Source organism: Cetorhinus maximus, chromosome 15 (genome assembly GCF_964194155.1).
Source record: "Cetorhinus maximus chromosome 15, sCetMax3.hap1.1, whole genome shotgun sequence".
Taxonomy (NCBI): Eukaryota; Metazoa; Chordata; class Chondrichthyes; order Lamniformes; family Cetorhinidae; genus Cetorhinus; species Cetorhinus maximus.
The window spans coordinates 14,280,269-14,304,143 of NC_135893.1; the positions used below are offsets into that span (position 1 = coordinate 14,280,269).

Genomic DNA, 23,875 nt, shown 5'->3' on the forward strand with positions numbered 1-23,875 from the left:
AAATACTGCACATCAGTGAATTCAGATATAAAGGAGCAGAACACAAATAATGCTAGATGAAGGTGTAAAAACTTCTACCAAACAATGCTAGATCCTGTAATTTTTTTAAAATTCTTTCACAGGATGTGGGCGCCACTGGCTAGGCCAGCATTTATTTCCTATCCCAATTGCCATTGAGAAGGTGAGGGTGAGCTGCCTTCTTGAACCACTGCAGTCCATCTGGTTTAGGTGCACCCATGTTGCAGTTAGGAAGGGAGTTACTGGATTTTGAGCCAGTGACAGTGAAAGAACAATGATATAGTTCCAAGTCAGGTGGGTATGTAGCTTGCAGGGGAACTTTCAGTCGTGATGCTCCCGTGCATCTGCTGCCCTTGACCTTCTAAGTTTGGAAAATGCTGTCAAAGGAACTTTGATGAATTGCTGCAGTGTATCTTGTAGATGGTACACACTGCTGCCATTCTGCATTGCTGGTGGGAGGACTGAATATTTCAGGTGGTGGATGGGGTGCCAATCAAGTTGGCTGCTTTGCACCCTCATTGGTCCTGAGAAGTTAATTTTATATTTGAGGAATGTCAAACCTCTACATTATGATAAATTTCATGTTTTTTAAGAAAAGTATTTTTATAGTTTGTTTATATTGATAGTTTAGCTTCTATCTAAATCAGATCATTTATTTTGCTCTCAAAATTTAAATTTAACAAAAAATGCTTTTAACTTCCTGGTTTGCTGTCTGAGAATACTGTGGTTAGCTGCTTACCTTGCTTGTTGATATCACTGCTGCTACATGCCTGGAGATCCTCTTGACTTGATGTCAGGTTTAAACTTGTTGGGAAAAGGGTAAGTCTGTGCCACAGAGATCTTTGTGGGCATCTTTCTTTCAAGGTCAGCCGCAAGCTCTATTGCAAAATCTCTCTCATGATGTTTTGGAGCAAGTCAGACTTAAGAGTTTTTGATTTGGCAAAATAGGGAGAATTTAGATTTGTGTTCTGTCTGTGCCAGCATTGATCTTGTTGATCCAGGGCAAAGTATGTTGCACTGTGTATATCACATTGGCAATCTGCATACGGCCCTTATTGAACTTAATGGAGCTATACAGGGACAAGTGTCATGAAGACATTAACTAAAGAGAATCTTTATTGTTGGGACACATTAGGACTGGTAAATCTGAGACAGTCAACTTCCAAGATATCTCACATAAATGACATTTACAGGCCGTGTCCATTTCATTGCAAGTGGTGGGAAAGCCAGCTTGAGATCAGAAGTTACAATTTGTACTGCCTCTGAGAGACTCATTCCTTTTTTTTAAAAAAATGGCTGCATTGTTACTTTTGCTTCTTGGTGCAGGCGAAACCACTCAATTTGGCATATGGAGCAATATCAGCTGTGTTTGGGGATATGAGCAACAACTGCAGTGGATTTTATGTGGGTTTCCCAATCTGCAGCAACAGTGGCAGGCCAGAAAGGACAGCATCCCTTTAACATGAAAAATCTTTTTTTTTTCATGGTCATTTTATTTTTAATAGGGTCACTGGTTTATGATGACTGAATAAGTTCAATTTCATTCAAACAGTTGGGATTCCAGACTTCTACTGGTGATTTTGGGATTGCATTCTCTGATTCCCTTTATTTATCTATGAAAATAGGAAACCAATGACTTTAATCACTGAATTCAATCAAAATTGAGGCTTAATATCTCCTTAGTTGTAACAGTCTGGGTTTAGTATCCCTCAAACTGTGCCAGTCTTCCCTTATCAAGTTACCCTGCTTGGAGAGTCTCAGCAACTTTGTATTCTATTTTAGAAGCAGCCATATAGTGGCAGATTTCAGGATCATTTTCTTTTGGAAAACAACAGCTGAGATGCCTCTTCTCCAGCTGGAATTAAAGTGCTCAGGTTTTTACATTAAAAAGAAAACACAAATATCTCTGGGGTCAGGGTGTCTTGAGATCTTAAAAATTAGCTTTTATATGTTAGGTATGGTTTTAATTTTTTTTCCTCATTTGAGATGCTTTGCTAGCAAACTCCATTATTATCTCCAATTTTTTCCCCTTTTGCCCATCTCTCATGCGGGTCCATGGACAGAAGTCAAAGAATGAAATCTTGGCTAAATTGCCATTCGTCAAAGGTGATCATGGGCACTGAGCACGAGGGCTAGTCATGGCTTCATCTTCATCTAATACATTTCACATTTATTTGCAGCAGGAGAATGCTGGACCAGGAACTGTGTTCTTGGTGTGTCCCCCTAACACAATGTGCCAAGACCATTTGTTGCAAATCTAGTGGAGTTTGGCCAGCTTGACACTTGTTGACAATCAACTCTGGGATATGTGGTCTGTTTTGATTCACTGCCACTTGTAGGTTGTATTTACCTGCTGGGGAGGAAAGGGAAGGTTGTTGGTGAGGGGCGACATCATATGGGGAGGCACCTGGGGAGGCACCATTTAGATGCTTATTTTTAAATCCCTGCTCCTTTGTGTTGCTTGCACTGCCCTGGTACTGAAACATGCCAAGTCACTATTGCAATCACTGCATCATTATTGTGTGCATATGCCTATTGTATGGTCTGGTCTGGTCATCTTTGTATACAAGTTCCAATAAACAGAAACACTACTCTAAAAATTAAATCAATAAAGACCTTTCAAGTACAGTATATGCAACCACTAATCTTTGCAGAAGGTTTAAAAACCTTGTTCCATGACTCACCAGGTTTCAATTTGCTCCATGTGATATCAAAAAATGGCTGAAGGCACCTGGCACTGCAAAGGCTACAAACCCTGACAACATTCTGGCAACAGTACTGAAGACTTGTGCTCCAGAACTAGTCGCGCCCCTAGCAAAGCTGTTCCAAGTACAGCTACAGCACTGGCATCTACCCGACAACATGGAAAATTGCCCAGGTATTCCTGTCCACAAAAAGCAGGATAAATCCAACCCAGCCAATTACCACACTGTCAGCCTACTCTTCATCATCAAAATTATGGAAGTTGTTGATGTGCTACCAAGCGGCACTTGCAAAGCAATAACCTGCTCACTGATGCTCAGATTGGGTTCCACCAGTACCACTCAGCTCTTTACCTCATTGCAGTCTTGGTCCAAACATGGCCAAAAAAAGCTGAATTCCAGAGATGAGGCAAAAGTGACTGCCCTTGCCATCAGGGCAGAATTTGACCAAGTGCAGCATCAACGTGCCCTAGCAAAACTGGAGTCAATGGGAATCAGGCGGAAAACTTTCCACTGGCTGTAATCATACCTAGCACAGAGGATGAAAGTTGTGGTTGTTAGAGGTCAATTGTCGCAGTCACAGGACATCACTCAGGGTAGTGTCCTAGGCCCGGTTATCTTCTGCTGCTTCAATGATCTTCCCTACCTCCATCAGGTCAAAAGTAGGAATGTTTGCACACTGTGCAGTATCATTCATGACTCCTCAGATACTGAAGCAGTCCATGTCCATATGCAACAAGACCTGGAAAACATTCAGGCTTGGGCTGACAAGTGGCAAGTGATATATGTGCCACACAAGTGCCAGGCATTGGACATCTCCAACAAGAGAATCTAACTATCTCACCTTGCCAATGTCATTACCATCACTGAACCCCCCAATATCAAATCTTGGGGGGTTTCCATTGAACAGAAACTGATCTGGATCAGCCAAATAAATACTGTGGCTAGAAGAGCAGGTCAGAGGCTGAGAATTCTGCAATAAGTAACTCACTTCCTGACTCCCCAAAGCCTGTCCACTGTCTAGAGGAACAAATCAGGAGTGTGATGGAATACTCCACTTGCCTGGATGAATGCAATTCCAACACTATTCAAGATGCTTGACACCACCCAGAACAAAGCAGCCCACTTGAATGGTGCCACATCAACCACCTTAAACATTCACTCCCTCCACCACTCTGCAGTATATGCCACACAAGATACACTGCAGCAACTCACAAAGGCTCCTTCAACAGCACCTTCCAAACCCGCGACCTCTACCACCTTGAAGGCCAAGGGCAGCAGATGCATGGGATCACCATCACCTCCTGGAATTTCCTTCCGAACAGCACTATGGGTGTACGTGCACCACATGGACTGTAGCGGTTCAAGATGGGGCTCACCACCGCTTTCTCAAGGCCAATTAGGAATGGACTACAAATGGTAACCTAGCCAAGGACACCCATATCCTGTAGAAAGAAAAAAAAAGCTTCTGGATTTCCACGTAACTCTGCGCATGTGTGGATTCCAGAAGCTGCTTTCAGTTTCAATGGAGTAATGACAGTGGATGTTGATAATTTTGCCATCATTACTACCACAAAATCTGGACCATTTTGAGTTTGTATCTTTTAAAAACTCTTTACACAGAAGTCTGGTTTTGTACCATATGTAAATAACATCAGATGGCTAGTCATACTCCAGGGCTGGTTGGCACCAACCACTGTTGCTGAAATATTCCAACAGGTGCAATGTTGATAACCATCACTATACAAAACAATAAAAAAAAATGGCAGCTCAAATAGCCTTCATTTTGTAAACCATACTCAGCTCGGTCAGAGGGGCTCTTTGCATAGCCATGTCTGTCAGCAAGGGATTTTGCAGGATTATTGATTACACATTCCACAGTACAAAGCATTTTAACAAAGATAGAATCATATCCACAGCCAACATCATTTCAACTCCAATTTTGTTTTAATTTTGAAAGATCCTAAGAGCATGATAAAAGTATTCTGTAAGTTAATTTTGTTCTGCTGCAATACACAAAGTAATTTTCTAATTGTGCAATACTAAATGTTAGACTTCTCTGATGGCTCAGTCGGTATGTAACTCAGTATGTAACTAGGCCAACACAGATTGTATAGAGATTATTGCATGGCTGCGGCAGGAAGAAGATGTTTGTCATGATTCTCCAGCTATTTTGGTGTTCGGAGAAGGCTCCCTTGATTGAATCCTAAGATGAAGGGTTATTTTATGAGGAAAGGTTGAACAGGTTGGGACTATACCCATTAGAGCTTTTTAGAAAAATGAGAGGCGATCTTATTGAAACACAAGGTACTGAGGGAAATTGACAGTGTGGAAGCCGAGAGGATGTCTCCCCTTATGGGGGAGCGTAGAACCGGAGACAGTTTAAAAATCAGGGGTCTCCCATTGAAGACTGAGATTTAGTGAGTTGTTAGTCTGTGGAATGCTCTTCCCCAGAGAGTAATGGAGGCTGGGTCAAGGGCTGAGTGAGTTAGAATTTTGATCAATGGAGTCAAGGATTATGGGAGGCAGACAGAAAGTGGAGTTGAGGTCGCAATCAGGTCAGCCATGATCTTACTGAATGGCAGAGCAGGTTCAAGGGGCCAAATGGCCTAGTCCCGTTCTGAATTATTGTGTTCTTGTGTTTGGAGCAGGTTTGATGAATCAGCTGGTTTTTTCCTGCTTCTCAACTTTGTACGTTCATAAAAGTTGGAAGGTTCAATCCTTAGCCTTTGCTGAATTAGATCTCAGCCAAGATGACAGTAGAGGCACTTGCTGGAACATGAAAAAAGTACACATGCAAGATGAGGACAGGATCAAGCCTGGCTGTGCTAGCCAAAGCTCATGGTTGTGCCCCTGCCAAGGTCCAAAGATGAACATTATCAATTGGCGTAAAATACTAGTGTGCTGGGCACCACTGGAGTCATACCTCAATGGAAATGTGGGCATTCCAACAGGAATAGTACAAACACAAGTTAATAAAATGGTGAGGGCCTATATTTCAAAAGATATTTAATATTGACCACTTTAATCTCTCACTTCATATAGAGCACAGCCATCCAAATAAGGAGAACATTAAAAAATTGCTTTGTAGCCTTTCTTTTGCCACTGGAAATTGGCCAAATAGGCAGCAAGAAATATTTTCCCACACCCTTGCACATCTGAAGCCAGTTCCTGGGAGAGAAGTCAAGACAGCCGAGGGTGACTAGCTTTTCAGTTCTCCCTCCTTCATCACAATAAATTTACCCTCAAACTCTTCTGTAATCTCTTCACTAATTACCTGGGCAATGAGAGCTAAGAGTTATGATAACTAAAATACTGAGAGATAGCAGGATATAGCCAACTGATTTTCTCCTCTTCCAAAAAAGAATAAAGGCTCACTGGGTACAATGCACTGCATATTTTGGCACCCAGCTATACATAACTCCATCCCAGATTTGTACCATGTTAGCTGATATCAGTGTCCCTATGCTGGGGGAGTAAATCAATAAACATCCAAGTTTGGCAATAACCCCAAAATTTCCTATATTTTAAATTAGTAGTAGTTATGGTGCCTCTTTGTCTGAGTTGAACCCCATCTTTTCAGTGGCTATTAATCCTCTTTCACCAGCATCCAGTGGGTATTAAAACCCAACGGTCTTCTCTCGCTAACTGTTTAATGAGCCTCTGGGTAAAATGATATCAGCTGAATTAACAAATTTTTAAAATTCTATCAAGTCAACTCATTGTTAACTTCTTTCACCCTCCTCACTGATGATTGCACAATGTTCAGCACCATTTGCGACTCATCAAGATACTGATGCAGTCCATATGCAGCAAGACCTGGACAATATCCAGGCTTGGGCTGACAAGTGGCAAGTAACATTCGTGCCACACAAGTGCCAGGCACTAACCATCTCCAACAGCTGCTGAAGCTATACAGTTTGACTGCAGGGAGAGAGATCCCAATACATTAATTCTGAACGAAATTTGAGGGTACATTACTGACTACATCAGTGAGACAAAATTACTGGTTCTGAAAATGAAACACTTTTTGGATTGTAGTCAGTGTTGTAATGTAGAAAAAGTGGCAGCCAACTTGCACACATCAAGGTCCAACCAACAAATTAAATAACTGACTAGGTCTGTTTTAGATATTGATTGAGGGGTAGCATGTTGGCCAGGACAGCAGAAGAATTCCTCTGCTCTTCTTCAAGTACTGGCGCAGGATGTTTTATATCCACTCAAGAGCTGCATTTCACATTTTGCAATTATTTGTACACTGTTCAAGAATCATCTGAGGATGTCAAAACCTCTATTGAGTGAAATATCATCAAATGAAAACAATTCTGGCTTCACTGCCCAGGTTTACAATATCACTGCATTTCAACTCCTCATGCATGCTTTTCAAATACAGGGGAGCAGATAGACAATAGAGAACTCAGAACAGTGATTTATACACACAGTTCTTACTGTAATGTATTGATGGGGCAGGATTTTGCCCTTGGCGGGGGTGCTCGACGGGGCCGTCGGGAAGCCAACCGCCGCCCGCAATTGGCTCTGCAACGCAATTTTACGGTGGCAGGCCGATTAAGGCCCGTCCTGCGTGGACCGCGAGCAGCAACGCTGCCTGTGCAGGCAGGGGGGAGGAGGGAGAGCAGGCCTGGCATGCAGTTCATGCATGCGTGCGAAAGATCGTTTCAATCTCCCTGAGGCACAGAGCTGCGTCAGGGAGATTGAAGTGTTTTTTAAAACAATAAAGACAGTAAAAACTTAATAAAACATATCCCCACGTGACTCTGTCACATGAGATGGGACATGTTTTTAATTCCAAGATAATATTTTTATTTAATGTGTATTAGCTTTAGGAAACCTCATCCTGCTCATGGATGAGGTTTCCTAAAAAACGTAAAGGCCACTTGGCCTTTTCACCTGCCCGCCAACCATTAGGTTGGATGGGCAGTGTAAATTTCAAGTTAATGGGGTTGTTAATGGCCTTAATATGCCTTTTAATTATCGGCGGGCACGCAGCCAACTCCAGCACGCGGCCACCGAATGTAATATCACGTGAGTGCACAATGACTTTGGGATGCACGCCCGATGTCATTGCGCGTCATTTTACGCTCTGGCGTGTCAGGCACGTCGAGCGTAAAATTCTGCCCATGAAATCTTGAAGGGGTTTAGTAAGGCAATGCATATTTCTCCATCAGACAAATCACATACGTACTACAAAGCAGTTCACATAATTATTAGGCAGTTGACTAAAATAAACCAATACTCAAAGACCAGTCAGCTCTAACTAGGTTTTTGGAATACCATCTGTGTGATGCTTGTTTTAGGATACAGTGCAGAGTGGGGACAGTCTGCAGATTTTCAGACATGAATCGCCATTTTTAGTTGCATCATTCTAAACAGGATACCTCTCTACTACAACTAAAATACAAGCTGCAAATGTAATACACCCAGAATTATGCAATCTGAGGATTAAAGAATTAACTCAGAAACCTATGGCATAGGAGATCATTCAGCTCATTGTGTCTTTGCCAGCTGAGAGTGGAGCTATCCAGCCTAAACCACTTTCTAGCTCTTGGTTCTTAGCCTTCTAGGCTATGGCGCTTCAAGTGCATACCAAAGTACTTTTTAAAAATGACAAGGGTTTCTGCCTCAGATAGTGAGTTTCAGACCCTACCACCCTCTGGGTGAAATAATTTTTCAACTCCCCTCTTATTCTACGCAATCCAGTCATTGACCTCTCTGCTAAGGGAAATAATTCTTTGAGCAATTCCAACTAGATCCCTCGTTTTCATACATCTCAATTAAAATTCCCCTCACCCTCCTCTGTCCGAAAGAAAATAACTCCATTCTATTCAATCATTCTTTTCTTTTGAAAAAAAGGTAAATCATTGGTTTGTCTTTGAGATTCTCTAACACACAATATAACAGAACTTCATTTGGAATTTTTGAAACAGATCAGAATACAAGGTGAGAGAAAGAGAGACAGAGACCTCCAAAGGACCAGCAACAGTGTGGGTGACCAATCCAAAAGGACAGTGAATACATTCCAAAGTCAGCCTGTACCCACACAAAGTTTATTGTACTTGCAAGAGCGTAGATGAGAGTGAGGCCAGAGAAAGCAAAGTCTCTGCACTGCAGTTGAGACTTCTTCCACTTGTCCCCACCTTTTCCAGCTCCTTTCTCCTCAAAGCGCTCATCTCATTTTCAATGCTATCTGAAATTGCATTTGTGAATAGCGCAGGAATGACCAGGTAATGACTGTTACCTTGACACCATCGTAAGTGAGCACTGTAGGACCAACAGTTTACTCATTAACAGCTCCATTTCCACCACTTCCCACCCTACTCCCCTGAATACCAGAGCATTTCCTAGTTAATCTAGCATTATGCAGATTATTCAATTAATGCATTTTTAAAAAGATCTGAAATGAAAGTTCCTAACTACTGTTCTTTCTTTTACCCTGCAAAATAAAGGTGTGAAAAAATGAGCATAAAAAAACAGATCTGTTTGAAACCACCGAAAGTTTTAGAGCTTAGTTACCCCCTTGCCCACATAACAGGAATACACGTGTGAATTCAAAGGGCACACCATTAGCCATAATTTTCAGGTCAATTTATATTTTGAAGAAAGTCCAGTTTAATTGCTTATTGAAGCCAATCATAGTGCTCAGGTAATACTTTTGTACTAAATTCTGCAAGGCACATTAGGGACCTTACACAAACCTGAGCACAGGTTTAGCAGGAAAGTTTCCAGTAACACTGAAATGGGGAGGAGGTGGGGAGAAAATAAAGCTGGGGCTGTTTGAATTAACACTAGGGTCCCAGTACTGTCTGTAAACCAAACAGAGCAAAAGGCTAGTAAAATAAGCACATGATGACTTTCTGACAGATGCCAATGCCACTTTGGTGTGTCTAGATTTGAGAGGTCAAGGCAAGTTCAGACTGCAGCAGACACACTGCCTCCAAACCCTACCAGCTATAAGAGTTTCACAGCACATGTGTCAGGATGCTGTGGCCCACGTTTTCAAAAAACAGCTACATTAAAAACTTTCTAAGAGCACCTGTTTGTAGTTCAGCCTACTCTAGGTCATAAGATATACAACTTCCCTGGCACCCTGCCCAAATCCATTGAATAGTCTCACTGGAGCAAAGATCTGTGTTACGCTTCAGGGATGGACAGAATCTGATTCCTTACATAGTAACAAAAGAACTACACATAATAAAACATTGTTCAAAATTTGCTAGTATGCGCCCAAAGATACGCTGCATCACCAACAAATTATGAGGATAGAAAAGTTTCCTACACACTTCATTCAAAGCATTTCGAACCAATTAGGATCAGCAGTTCCTCTCAGTTGTCAACATTTGTGAACTATGATAATCTCAATCTTTGGGCAGTTTATCAGCTTGTTCATGGGATTCTAAGCATCGCATGACTGAAGTCAATACAATTTAAAGAGTAACATGCATTACATACCTATTCAGGGGTCTGATTAAATCTCCAATTCACAGAATCACAGTGCAGAAGAGGCCCTTTGGCCCAAAGAGTCTGCACCGACAATTGAATACTCTACAAAGACATCATGAATCAGATGCCCTGAAAGCACTAGACCAAATGCACCATCATGAAATGATGTTTCTCTAGTAATAATCAATGCACTTTAGGTTTGTGTGCCCATGCCCCAATGCTGGAGTCAGGAATCAGTAGTACCCAGCCAGATAAGAGGTCAGTGGCAGAACAAAATCATTTATTAGGCAAATATGACATCAAACATTGTATATTATCTTTCCAAAGCTGATGCTCTGGGAACATTTTAATCTTACGTAGCCTCTGCTTTTACAGGGAAGATTACTTGCATGGGAAACTTGCACAGACTGATAGCCACATTCTTCTTTCACAAGTGGATGGTAATCCGAAAAGTTAAGACCCACTTCCTTGCCCCAATTTATCATACAAAACTTTGTTTGCCTGAAAAGGCACCAAGCCGTCTACCTGCTCAACTGCCTGAAAGAGAAAACAAATAATGTACAGGTACCCCCATTTAAAGTGCGTTCTAATAGCACTTTCGGGAAATTAGGAATCTGCCCTGAACAGTGCTGCCACTATTTTTGTTTTAGTGCAATTACTGAGCAAGGTCAGTCTTTTTCAAAAACAATCTGCTGCTTCGCCGACTCCCTCCCAGGCCCTCCTGTTTGCCACCTCCAACCACCCCCCACCCACCACTCACAGCTCCTCTCACTCACTTCCTCCCTCTTGCCATCCTTCTCCTGGGCCTTTGTGCACAGCAAGGGTTTGGCAGGAGGTGGCAGCAAGCAAGAGTGGTAGAAGGAGGCAAAGAGATAGCAAGTGGTAAGGTTGGGGAGTACAGCAGTGAGCTAGAGGGGTGACAAGCAGGAGGGTCAGGTAGGAAAGTGGCAAGCTGCAGGTGGGAAGCAGCGAGCATGAGGTGAATCAAAAGAGTTAGCAAGTTATTAAGAGTTAGCAAGGACTTTTGGGCCAGTTAGGTTGAAGGAAGCCAACAGGATTTTAATGTGAAGATTTAGGTCAGGAACGTAACCCATCCTTATTACGTGTTTTCTTATCGGAAAGGTGATTTTCATTTAGCACGTCATTTTTAGCAACACATTACGAGTGTTAAATGAGGGATAGCTACAATATCAAGCAGAAACAATCTGAAAACCTGTGCTTATTTTAAGTTATGAATAGCAGATGAGTTGAAATGTTCAAGTGGGCTATTGTCATTTGAAGCAGAACACCCGTAAACAAAAGTTGCGAGTTCCCTAGCATTTTTAAAATCAAAACATAAAAATTAATACTTCAACCCACAACCCTCTTCTTTCATTTAACAAAGTAGAAGGGAACAAAGATAGATTAGTGGAACTTAACTGGCAAAGTACTGTGCACTTGGTCCTTTTCAACCTAGACACAGTACATAGATTGAAGGAATAGACCTACGTAACTGACAAATCCAACCCCACACTGTGTACTGCATGTTTTCAAAACCACAGGAACTGGATATAATGTAGCCATCACAGGGAAATGCACTTTTCAATTTTCCTTTCCACAGTAAATCAAAGAGAATGAAATGGTGTCGATCTCCATAAATACTGCAACTGCAGGCTCCAATTGCACATAGACAATTGCACCATCCAGGATGGTGCAGAATCTGATCTGTGCCAAATTAACTGACTTCAGTCAAGATGCAAGTGCTATTAGCTTCAATGAGGCTGGACTATGGGATTGAATAATCAACAGGGTCCTCGATCCACTTGGGTACCCAGTAAACGAACTTGAAAAGTTTACATATGTGTGTACATTCAGTTAGAACTGTACCTCCAATCTACCTTTGCTCTTGTTTAAAATGTCTGAATTTCTCGATGTTTAGTTTACCCAAACTACAACAGTTTTCCACACTTATTTTGCACATTTGACATAGGAAAAAACATCCCAAGGCACGTCAAAGTCACAAGAGAAATTTGGGAGTCAAACCAAAGAAGAGGATATTGGGTGGATGATCAAAAACTCAGTCAAAGAAGTGGATTTTATCAACAGTCTTAAAAAAAAGGAGAAAAAAGATGAGGATGTGTTTAGGAAAGGAATTCCAGGGAGCATCCAAAATAAGAAGTGAGACACAGGAATGGAGTTTGAGGGAGGCTGTGTTTATAGGCTGGAGGAAGTTTTGTTTTAAAGCCCTTTGTATCTTTTTATAAGTTTGAGAATTTTAAATCTGAGACATTTGGGGATTAGGAGACAATGTAGATCAGGGAGGACAGGTATTTTGAGTTAATGGAACATGGTTCAGGATAGGATACAGGCAGCAGAGTTCTGGATAGGCTGACATTTACCAATGCTGGAGAATGGAAGGTTCACCAGGACAGCATTGGAAATGCTTATTTTATTATTCCTTATTATATATAGAAGTAACACTTGATGTGGTAATGAAAATAACACTGAAGCTCCCCAACAGCAGATACCCTCATCTGTACCAGGCTTCAAACAAATTGTGGTATTACACCACATTCCTTGCACTTCAGTAAGGGACCAAATTTCAACAAAATTAGAAAAAAACCAGAATATTTTAAAACTATACATGTTGCAAAAGACACCTGTCGTTATACTTTATGTACTTTTCTAAAGCTTATGGTATCATTGAGAATGCAACTTACTTTAAAAAGTCACATTTTAAGTTATGGTCGCCACACCATAGGAAGGGTGTGATTGCACTGGAGAGGGTGCAGAGGAGATTCACCAGGATGTTGCCTGGGCTGGAGCGTTTCAGCTATGAAGAGAGGCTGGATAGGCTAGGGTTGTTTTCCTTAGAATAGAGAAGGCTGAGGGGGAACCTGATAGAGGTATACAAAATTATGAGGGGCATAGAAAGGAAGAAACTTTTCCCCTTGGCAGAGGTGTCAATAACCAGAGGGCATCGATTTAAGCTAAGGGGCAGGAGGTTTAGAGGGGATTTGAGGAAAAAAAATTTTCACCCAGGAGGTGGTTGGAATCTGGAACACACTGCCTGGGTGGGGAGATGGTGATAGAGGCAGGAATCCTCAACATTTAAGAAGTATTTAGATGAACACTTGAAATGACATAACATACAGGGTAATGGGCCAAGTGCTGGAAAATGGGATTTGAATAGATAGGTGCTTGATGGCCAGCACAGACACGATGGGCCAAAGAGCCTTTTTCTGTGCTGTATAACTCTATGATTAAGATCCAGGACACATAGACAGTTCAAGCTGTATTATTAGTTTATTGTGGTATCTGAATTCCATCACCATACAGAAGTCTTTTAACTCCCTCATAACCATAGAATATTGCATAACGTAAGCAGAACAAGTGGCAAGCAGCTGTCTAGTTACTATTTCAGCATAAAACTACAGACAGCAACAGTTGATTCTGTACTGTGGGGGCGTTAACCTCACTTACATGGAACTCTGTAGTGTTGAGAACGTGACGTCCATCTGGACTCCAGCGAGAAGCCACTAATCCAGCTGATCCCTCGTCAATCTTGCAGTGCCAATCAGGCTGCTCCAAAGACCAGACCTGTTTTTTAAAAAAGCCATAATCTAAATATGATCACAGACTACATAAACAATGAGAATGTGTGTGTGTGTGTGAGAGCGAGCGAGAGAGAACGAGAACAGCTACTCAACCAACATTGCAAACCATAGAGAATTTTAGAAGACAATAAGCTGGATCATGAAAGATTGGCGCTGGATGCTACTGCAAAGGTAATGGTGTCCTTACCTGCAATGCCTTTCATCATATCATGATTTGCAATAGAATGTTGGTACATTAATTCTGAGTTTTGTTCACTTTGGCTAGCAGATGACAGACTTGAGAGGAGTCTGCATTCAATGGTGAATCATGTGTAGATGATGTATCAATTGTCTAAACTTTTTAAAAACTTAATTAATATCCACAATGTAGCTTGAAATGCACATTTTGCATGTACAAGATAGCTGCAGAATACAAAGCCAATCAGCATGAGCAGTCAATTTGTTTTTTGCCCATTGTGTAGCAAATATTTTTTAGGCAGAAGCTGCAACTCCTGGAGTGCATTAGCAATATAAAGTGTAAAACCCACATTAGGGCAGCTGTTCCAAAGAACATTAGTAACCTGCCAAGGACAGTCTGGTGATAGCATTTCTGTTCCAAAAGTCAAGTCTAACAAAATCATACATTTGCAACTTATTAAAAACATTAAAATCCTGCAATGTTTGCATCTCTCTTACTGTATCTTATAATATTCAATATTAAGTATCACAGCAACCATTTCAAGAAAACGATAACAAGTGAAAGCAACTGAGCTGCCAAGTGTATAAAAATATACCATCTGATATAGAACTGTGGCATAATGACTACAAAGGCCCCAGGTTAGGTCACTTATCTTTACTGAGTTAGTTGGATATTCTGTTGACAACTACTGTCAAACCTCACACATGAGGTGAGGCAGTAGAGGGTATTGAGTACCCGGGGAATTGTGGAATACAGGTCACGGTCTTAAATGATTGACTAACACTTTGAAAAAGGCAAATGACACACAACAAAAAACATTTTTTAAAGTTACACTCCCATTAGAAGGGTCATTCTACAATTTTCCATGAAATTATGTACAAATTATGTACTATTTTTTGGATTTGCTTGAAGCTGCAATTTTCCCTTAAATTTGCACTTTAATACAATGGGGCCGTAACTTCCGGCTAGTCTTGGAAAGTGCTGACCCACAGGAGTTAGAAGAAATAAATGCACACTTACCTGGTCTTAAAAATTGCATTGTCACTTCCGTCCGCCGGAGCTGCTTGGGGCCTGCATTGAAAGGCTCCTCACAGGCCCCAGCGAAATCTAGCTCCGGTGGATTCAAGGAAGCCACGATCCCCTTTTTAAAAAAAAAATAACACTTGCTACCGTGAAATAGGTAAGTTTAAAGGGCCAGGGGGAAAATAAGTGTCTAAGTTAAGTGGGTAGGTTTTGGGGGGCGAGGGTGTCCGAGAGTGGTCTGGTGGGGGGGTGGGTCGGAGATCCGTGGGGAGTGGGGGGGGTTGTGTCCAAGATTGGGGCAGAGGTCAGGCGAAGATCGGGGGTGGCGGTTGAAAGTCTGTGGGGAGGGGGTATCAGAGGTTGGGGGGCGACCGTGGGGTTGGACTGAGCCTTTACAATAGTTACTCAGAAGTTAGAAGAGGTTTTAATTCTTCTACTTCTTTCTGAGTAACCACTGGTATAATCCTGGTGGAACCATCAAAGTCTGCAATTTAAACCACATTTTCAGATGGTTCCCAGTGCAGTGCAATTGTCCAGAGGAAGAGTGCACTTCTGGGCAACTGTTGTGCAAACCCTTACTTGGGAACTTCCCAGAGGGATTCCCCAGCACATCTTTGGGTACCCCCCTAAATCCGACGCTGGTGAGCTTGGAAGTATGGGCCAATGTACATTTATATTTAAAAATTTCTCATATCATCTCTGTTCTGAAATACTTTTAATTCTGCACAACTGCAGAGGTGCTCATATCTGAACATTGCCAAATTGATTACATGTTTGTCACAAGGTGTGTAAACAGATCAATCTAACACATTGTTGTATATTAAAATATTGACATGACACATAGGTTTTATTATGAGTATCAAATAACTGCAACATCTTAAAACTACCATTGCCTTCTTGGATGTGTATCTTCAGATCGGATTTTAAGTGAAGCAGTAGCAAAGCATATTAATATCACATCAAAATATTATCAAGAATGCAACCTTGATTTTTCCCATATGACACTACAGCACTAGTTTTCAGCTCATTTGTAGTCAGTGGACTGAAGATTAAGCTCTATCCATTATGTCATTAATGTGGATGGACATCAGGGAGACACAAAATGGGAGTCTGGCGAACTCAAAAGCAGGTGGTCCCTTCCTCATCTTACTGCAATATAAACATTTTGTTAGTAAATTCCGGAGATACGGGAGCGCAAATTTGTTCCAGTCCATTTTTGGCATTCGAGATGCATTTAGCAGGCCCACCTAGACATTTTCCATTCCATTCCATGGTTTTAAAAAACCTCTCCTTGATAGCACAGTCAAGTGTTTAGGAACTTGGCATAATTGGTGAAAATTTATGTCCTATTACTTTCTGGGTCTATACATCAGGAGTATGAACATGCTGCTGATTTTAACCTTGGTTTTAAAGCAACTCCCTACCAGTTTTCTACTCTTCCCACCCAAAGTTATTAACTCCCTCAAGGTGTACAAAAGTTAATGTTTCAGGTTGTGACCTTTCAAGTGATCCAGTCAAGACCTGAAACATTAATTCTGTTTCTCTCTCCAAAGATACTGCCAGACCTGCTGAGTGTTTGCAGCATTTTCCATTTTTATTTCAAATTTCCAGCATCCACAGTATTTTGCTCTGGGAAAGAGACAGAGTTGAGGGAGGGAATTCCAGAGTTTAGGGCCTCAACAGTTCAAGACATGGCAGCAATTAAAATTGGGGCTGTTCAAGAGTCTAGAATTTGAGAAACACGTATCTTGGAGGGCTGTAGGGCTAGAGTAGGTTACAAAGACAGGGCAGGACAAGGCAATGGAGGAATCTGAAAACAAAAATGGGATTTTTTTTTTTAAAAGCATTACGTAACCGGGAGCCAATAAGCCAGTGAGCAGAGTGGTGATGAACGAATGAAACTTGTGCAAGTTAGGAAACAGGCAGCAGAATTTTGGATGATTTCAGCTTTTAGGTTTATGGAGGATGGGTAGATAGGAGGTCAGCCAGGAGTGTGTTGCAATAGTCAAGCCGAGAAAGAACAAAGACATAAGTGTACATGCATGAGCTAAGGCAAAAGCAAAGTAAGGCAATGTTACAGAGGTGAAAATAGGTGATCTTTATGAGGGCATAGATGTGTGGGGATGGGCTCAGATGCTTGGAAACAGAATTTGCAGTAGGCGCTGAAGAAATGGCTTCAGTGCTCCCAGTATTTAGTTAGAAGAAATTTCAACTTAGCCAGTACTGGATGGCAGACAAGTAGTCTGATACTTTAGAGGGTGAAGGTGTTAAGAGAGGTAGAGCAGGGTGTTTTCAGCGTTGTGTGAAAACTGACGCTGTGTTTTTGGATGATTGCATTGAAGCACAGCAGGTGGATGAAAATAGGAGGGGGCCAAGGATAAATCCTTGGGGAATTCTAGAGGTAATGGTAAAGAAGTGGGAGCAAAGCCATTCCTGGCGATTCTCTGGCTACAATCTAACAGGTAAGAATGGAACCAGGTGAGCACAGTTCCACCCAGCTGTACAAGAGTGGGGAGGTATTGAAGGAGGATGGTGTGATCAACAGTGTCAACAATAGTGTCAAAGGTGGCAGACAGCTTAAGAACAAGGAGGGCTAGTTTATCTCTGCCACAGTCATATAGGGTGTCATTTTTGGCTGTTAAGAGCCATTTATGGCAGGGGCAGAAACCTGATTGGAAGGATTTAAACATGGAGTACAGGCAAAGGTGAGCACTGATTTAAGAGGTGACAGCGCATGCAAGGACTTGAGACCGAAGGGAGATTGGAACTGGTGGGAATGGTTTGCTATGATTGAGGGACCAAATATTATTGTTTCTGAGAAGAGAAGCAATGACAGCAGATTTGAAGGACCATTAACAATATCAGTTAATTGGGGGGGAGGGGGGGGCACAGGAGGGGAAGTTCGGTGATCAGTTTACTGGGAATAAGGCTGAGAGAGCAGAAGGTAAGTCTCATTGACAACAGGAGCTAAAGAGGGCATGGAGGGGAGATAGGAGAGAAGCTAGAAAAAGGTTCAAGTTGAAGGCTGGGGTAGGGCAGGGAACCTTAGAGCAAATTTGTCCCGTTGGGCAGGGGAAAGGACAGGAAGTCACAGAGGCAGATGAATAGATGGTCACGATTTTCATGACAAAGAAGCCCATGAGATCCTCAAACATCATTTGAAATTAGGGAGGAGGCATGGGAGAAGGGTTTTTTTAAAAAAACGCTTGCAATAGAGAAAAAAGCTAGGGGGTTACCTTTCTATTCCAGGATAATCCTGCAATGTAAAGTAGTTTGTTAGAGGAGGGCAGGACCCGATATGTGGTCCAGCCAGATCCCCCATCGAAGGCTAAGCTAGTTGTCTGCCACTGATATTCAAGTTTGTGTCCCTTGAACGCAAGAGAGCAAAGATGATGCCCATTGCATATTAATTCACATGTAGAAGAGCATCAGTCCATCTAGCCCACATATCCATGATATGCCCATGGTATAATTCTAACTCTGAATACCCTCATATCCTCCAAGGAGATTGCAACACAACAATTCTGCAGAATCGAATGTACATCACAAGTCGCATTGTACCCATCTATAATGGCATTGATCCAAACTCCTGAAGAGCTAAACAGCGAGCTCCAATGTAGCTTTAATGTGCATACGCGAAGCAATGCTCACCAAAGACATCAGGCAGAAGTGTCCTTCAAAGGACACTTTGAAGATATATACAGACACATAGAAGAAATGCACATGCTGACATGCAAAATGGCTAGAGATATTTTAGAGAAGGCTGAATATCCTGGTTGTGCAAGGTGAGCATTACCTGGTTGAAGCAATAAATGACTCGTGAGTTGGATTATCGGATGAATAAAATGGATAAATCAATTTATACAGTATCCTTCACAACCTCAGAAAGTCTCAAAGTGCTTGCAGCAAATGAAGTACTTTTTGAAGTGTCGTCGTCATTGTAATGTAGGAAATGTGGCAACCAATTTTCAAACAGCAAGGTCCCACAAACAGCAATGAGGTGATAACTAGATCATTTGTTTTTATGATGTTGGTTGAGGGATAAATATGGGCCAGGACACCACGGACAACTTCCCTACTCTTCTTCAATGGGATCTTTTACATCCATCTGATAGTGTTATTAGTCAGTCTAACATCTTATTAAAAAGATGATACATCCAACAGTGCAGCAGCTGCTTAAAGTCAGCATAGATTATGGATTTATCTGGAGGGCAACTTGAACAACACAACCTTCTGCCTCAAGGCTAGAGTGCTGCCACTAAATCAAGGCTGACACCATAAAACGATGGGCAGAAATTAAAATGGGCTCCTCAATAATTCCTCATTAGATCCTAAACTGATTTCAATGGTTCTTAGCATCAAGAAAAAACTCCAACAGATTTAAGCCCGTGCTACAAATATTCTACTGACAACAATCCTTACTAATTTACATCAGATTAACCAATTGCCCTGGCTAATCCTTTTTCAGACTGAAAAGCTGATCACAAAAAAAATGGGCAATACTCAACCAAAACTTGCTTTTATATATGTTAACAATAAAATGTTTCCAAGTCATTTAAATCTACTGCTCAAATCTTGGTTTAAACTAATCCACTATGCAATGCCTAAAATAGTCACATTCTACTAGTTCACGAAACACCACAGAGTCAGAAACAAATGAAAAAATATTCAGACTGGGTCATGCACAGGAGCCAGGACGGGCTAAATGGTCTTTTCTGATTTCATCATTTTCAGTAGCAGACCTACCTTTAGTTAACTAAAGGCATATACTGGAGCAGACATCTTACAAAACTATATAGCAAACAATACTAAGTTTTCTGTTGAAGGATGAATGCATGAAAGCGAAAGGGGTTCTAAACAAAGAAAAATAATCACACATAGAGCCATTTTACCTGTACGAGTCCACGCTTGTACATGGCACACAAGATGAAAAGAGAGTCTGCAGACCATTCGACATATTGAATCTGGTCTAGACATGTGTACAGGTGCAGGACCTGCAAGGTGTGTGCATCACGGATTATCAATCGGTATTGGACACAAACAGCCTGCACAAAAAGATCAAATACATTAAAAATAATTATGTTTAGCAGAGATGAAAATAATTTATAGTTAGATTTTTATTCTCCCTCACAAAAATTTCACACATTACTGAGTGGTTATTCAGTCTTGTTGCCTCCAGAATAGCGGGTATTACCTCCACTCTCAAGATGAGATCCTGTGGGAGTACATCGTACTTTCACATAACTGACCTATACATAAGTCTTGCCTAGAGGCAGTGGCGCAAATTCCTACCTTCTCCAAGTTAAAAAGGGCCAGAATGCTTCAGTTATGATCCTTAAGGTTTACAAACCTGCAAAGTTTCAAACTTGCCTCCAGGCAACTATCTGCAGATATTGACGATTCCAGCCAGTTGTCCTGATGTTCAGAAGTTTGTCAGCATCTCAAATGGAAAACAGTACTCCCATTGTAAAAAGATTTTATTGATATATAACAATATGCTACTGCGTCAGCAAATGCAGAAATCTATTAAATCTGTGGCCCCTGCAGACATCCTCATGCTTTAAACCTGGCAGTCTCTCTAGATTAGCTGGGGGTATTGTGGGGAAGTGGGGGGTGGTGGTGGCATCTAGCAGTGAGTCTGCAACTATCAATTTAATTTGGCAAACAGCAAACGAACAACAAAAAGGGGAACTGAATGAAGGAATACCTACTCAATTTCCTGAATAACATAAGCCTCGTTATGTAAAATCAAGTGCTCATAGCATATCACAGCACAGAGTTCCTACAAAAGCCAGCTTCCAACCTCTTAATAAACCTATGTGGCCCTTTGTCAAATGCCTACCAAAGGTCCATAGTACAGCAGATGTATCAATCTTGATCAATCTTCAGTTAATTCTAAGAATGTAATCAAGTTCGTCAGTCACAATTCGACTTAACAAATCCATGCTGGTTCTTATTGATTAATCCATACCATTCCAAATAGAAGTTTTTGTTTCTTATAATGGTTTCCAAAAAACTCCCCTCCACCAATGTTAGGTTGACTGGCCTGTAGTTTCCTGGGTCAACCCTCTCCCCTTTCTTGAATAGCAGCACATTAACCACCCTTGAATTCCACAACACTTCATAGCTAATTAATTTCTTTCAAAGAATCGCAGAAATTTACAGCACAGAAGGCCATTCAGTCCACCGTGTTCCCACAGGCCAACAAATAGCCATCCAGCCTAATCCCACTTTCTAGCTCTCAGTCCCAGCCTTGTAGGTTACAGAACTTCAAATGCATATATAAATACTTCTTAAATGTTATGAGGGTTTCTGCTTCTACCACCCATTCAGGCACTGAGTTCCAGATCTCCACCACCCTCTGGGGGAGAAAAAAACCCCTCTAAATCTCCTACCTTAAACCTATGCCTCCCAGGTTATTGACCTCTCAACTAAAGGGAATAGGGCCTTCCTATCTATCTAGACCTCTCAATGTTATACATTTCAGTTAGGTCCCCATCCAGCCTCCACTGTTCTAAAGAAAACAACCCTAGCCATTCCAATTTTTCCTCATAACTAAAATTCTCCAGTTCAAGCAACATCCTCATAAATCTCTTCTGTACCCTCTCTAGTGCAATCACTTCTTTCTTACAATGTGGTGACCAGAACTGCGCACAATACTCAAGCTGTGCCTTAGCATTTTATACAGTTCAAGCATAATCTCTCTGCTCTTATATTCTATAAACTTGGCTAATAAAGGCAAATATTCCATATACCTTCCTGACCACCTTATCCAACTGAAATAAAAGCAAAAAAAAATTCTGATGAAGAGTCATTCGGACTCGAAACGTTAACTGTATTCCTCTCTGCAGATGCTGTCAGACCTACTGAGTTTTTCCAGGTATTTTTGTTTTTGACCTTATCTAACTGTCCAGCCAGTGATCTTGTGGACATGCACTTCTCTATGCTTCTCAGTATCAAAGTACACTCAACGTTCTGTAGGCAAAGGTGCCATCATAGCAAGGTCTCTCAAACTGAGATGAATAATCAAGTGTCTGTTTTTGGCAGCGTTTGGAAGGACCAAAATTCTGCAATCGGATGTTTTTTTAGTGGACAATGTGAGAATTTCATACACGAAGCACTACACTGGGGCACCAACCACACAGTACTGAACAAGCCCACCTGTGAATGAGGGAGGCGAGTTTGTTAATGATATTTAAAGGGGATGCAAAGTGGCCGACTGTCCACAGCCAGTCTCTGACCGTGCGGCGATCCAAATACTTACCGAATACCTCCCGTCAGGAGACAGTCTGCAAAGCTGATTCGACTGTTTGAACACTTCAGAGAAATTCATTGCGACTGGCCCGGCCTGTTCACGCCGGGCCCCTCACCCTTTCCCCGGCCTTTCGGTATCAGCTTCGCTCCGGTCTATCAGCACCGGGTCTCTCCCACTGTCCGCACTTTGACTGAACTGAATCCCCAACAACACGGTCTGATTCTATCGCGATTCAAGTTTCCGAAAACCGTTTTAAACCGCCATTTGAACACGGCGAGTCTGCCGGAAGAGTCAGACTTTCTGCTCTGATTGACAACGATATCCGCCAATGAAATTAGGGAGATAGCGGAAGCTGCTGTCGCTGCATTCTGGGAGTTGTAGTTTCTAACGATCGGTGGGCGGTGAGGAACCAATGGTTTTCCAAGCGGGATTTCGCATTTGGAAATGAGATTCCTCCAGCAAAGTAAAGTATGAGGGGAATCAGTCATAGCAAATTGATCGAATAGAAGATCATCTGACAGCACGTTACTTTTTTCCTAGTAACTTGCCCAAATGCGTTATTTTATATGATCAGATTTAACTAATGCCATGGCTTTATACACAACTATCGCTTTACAACAAATTATCCTCAATATTTGCAAAAGCATATGTCCTTAACATTTGTTCAGTATGTTGTTTTTAACCAGATTCATGCAAACTATAATAATGTTACCATACAAGATGAAAATGTCACTTCTTTAAAGAAAATTCTAAATCCCCAGAGTATGAAATGCAGTACATCTTAAGGTACAATGCCCAATATTTTAAAGAAATTATATTATTATTTAAACATTTGTAGGAATGACTTGACGCTGCAAATTGTATCCACAGGATGCATTGCAGTAAGTCGCCGAGCTTAGTTCGACAGCCCTTGGAGTTCTCTCACTGACGGGACAAGAGCATTAATATCATAGAAACGTCATCCCTCTCGAGTTTCCTTTCAAGTCATCCACCATCCTGACTTGGATGAATATCATTTGTCATCACGACCAAAATCTTGGGGAATTCCATAATTCCATTACAACAAGAACTGCAGTTGTTCAAAGAGATGGCACACCACCATTTTCTCAGGACATCTGCGGTTGGGCAATAAACGAAGCGTTGCCCACACAAGAGAAAGTGTAGGAGACAGCAGGCCTTTCTTAACAGAAAAGAACTGTCATCCCCTAGGAATTCCCTGCGTGTGCTAAGATAGGAGACCAGGTAAAGATAGCAACCAAAAAGTATAGAAATTTGACAAAAAAATACTTTGTGACATTATAAAGACAGCTCCAGCAAAGTAAAATATATTATCCAACCTAAACGTTGACATTTATGTTGATCATATGCACTTTGCGCAGGTCTTAAATGCAGTTATTTATTTTCCTGATTCTTATCTTATGTTTTCTCTACATTATTCTGCACAGTTTTGTGTTGCTCTCTTGGTACTTCAGGTCTGTAAAATTGTTTTTGCTTTGCTCAGTTGCTATCCAGGATTTGTCTATAACCGACGCCGACTGTTGCAATATGAGAGAATGCTAAACTGTCGAGGTACCAATCCTTCAGATAAACCATTGTTAAACTGAGGTTATGTTTGCCTGTTTTATGGAAACTAAAGATCTTTTTG

The 23,875-nt window shown here is 41.4% G+C and overlaps 1 protein-coding gene across 1 annotated transcript in view; it reads right to left on the bottom strand.

Annotated features, from left to right (window-relative positions):
* wrap73 (WD repeat containing, antisense to TP73) overlaps nt 1-22,532 on the bottom strand; it is a 36,182-nt gene extending 13,650 nt beyond the window's left edge. The window contains exons 1-3 of the mRNA XM_078557909.1: nt 22,240-22,532; nt 19,868-20,020; nt 13,641-13,757 (exon numbers count right to left, since the gene is read on the bottom strand). Coding sequence (XP_078414035.1) covers nt 13,641-13,757; nt 19,868-20,020; nt 22,240-22,308 — 339 coding nt within the window. The 5' untranslated portion in view covers nt 22,309-22,532. The remainder of the gene's footprint in view (nt 1-13,640; nt 13,758-19,867; nt 20,021-22,239) is intronic.
* Nucleotides 22,533-23,875: the final 1,343 nt, after the last annotated feature.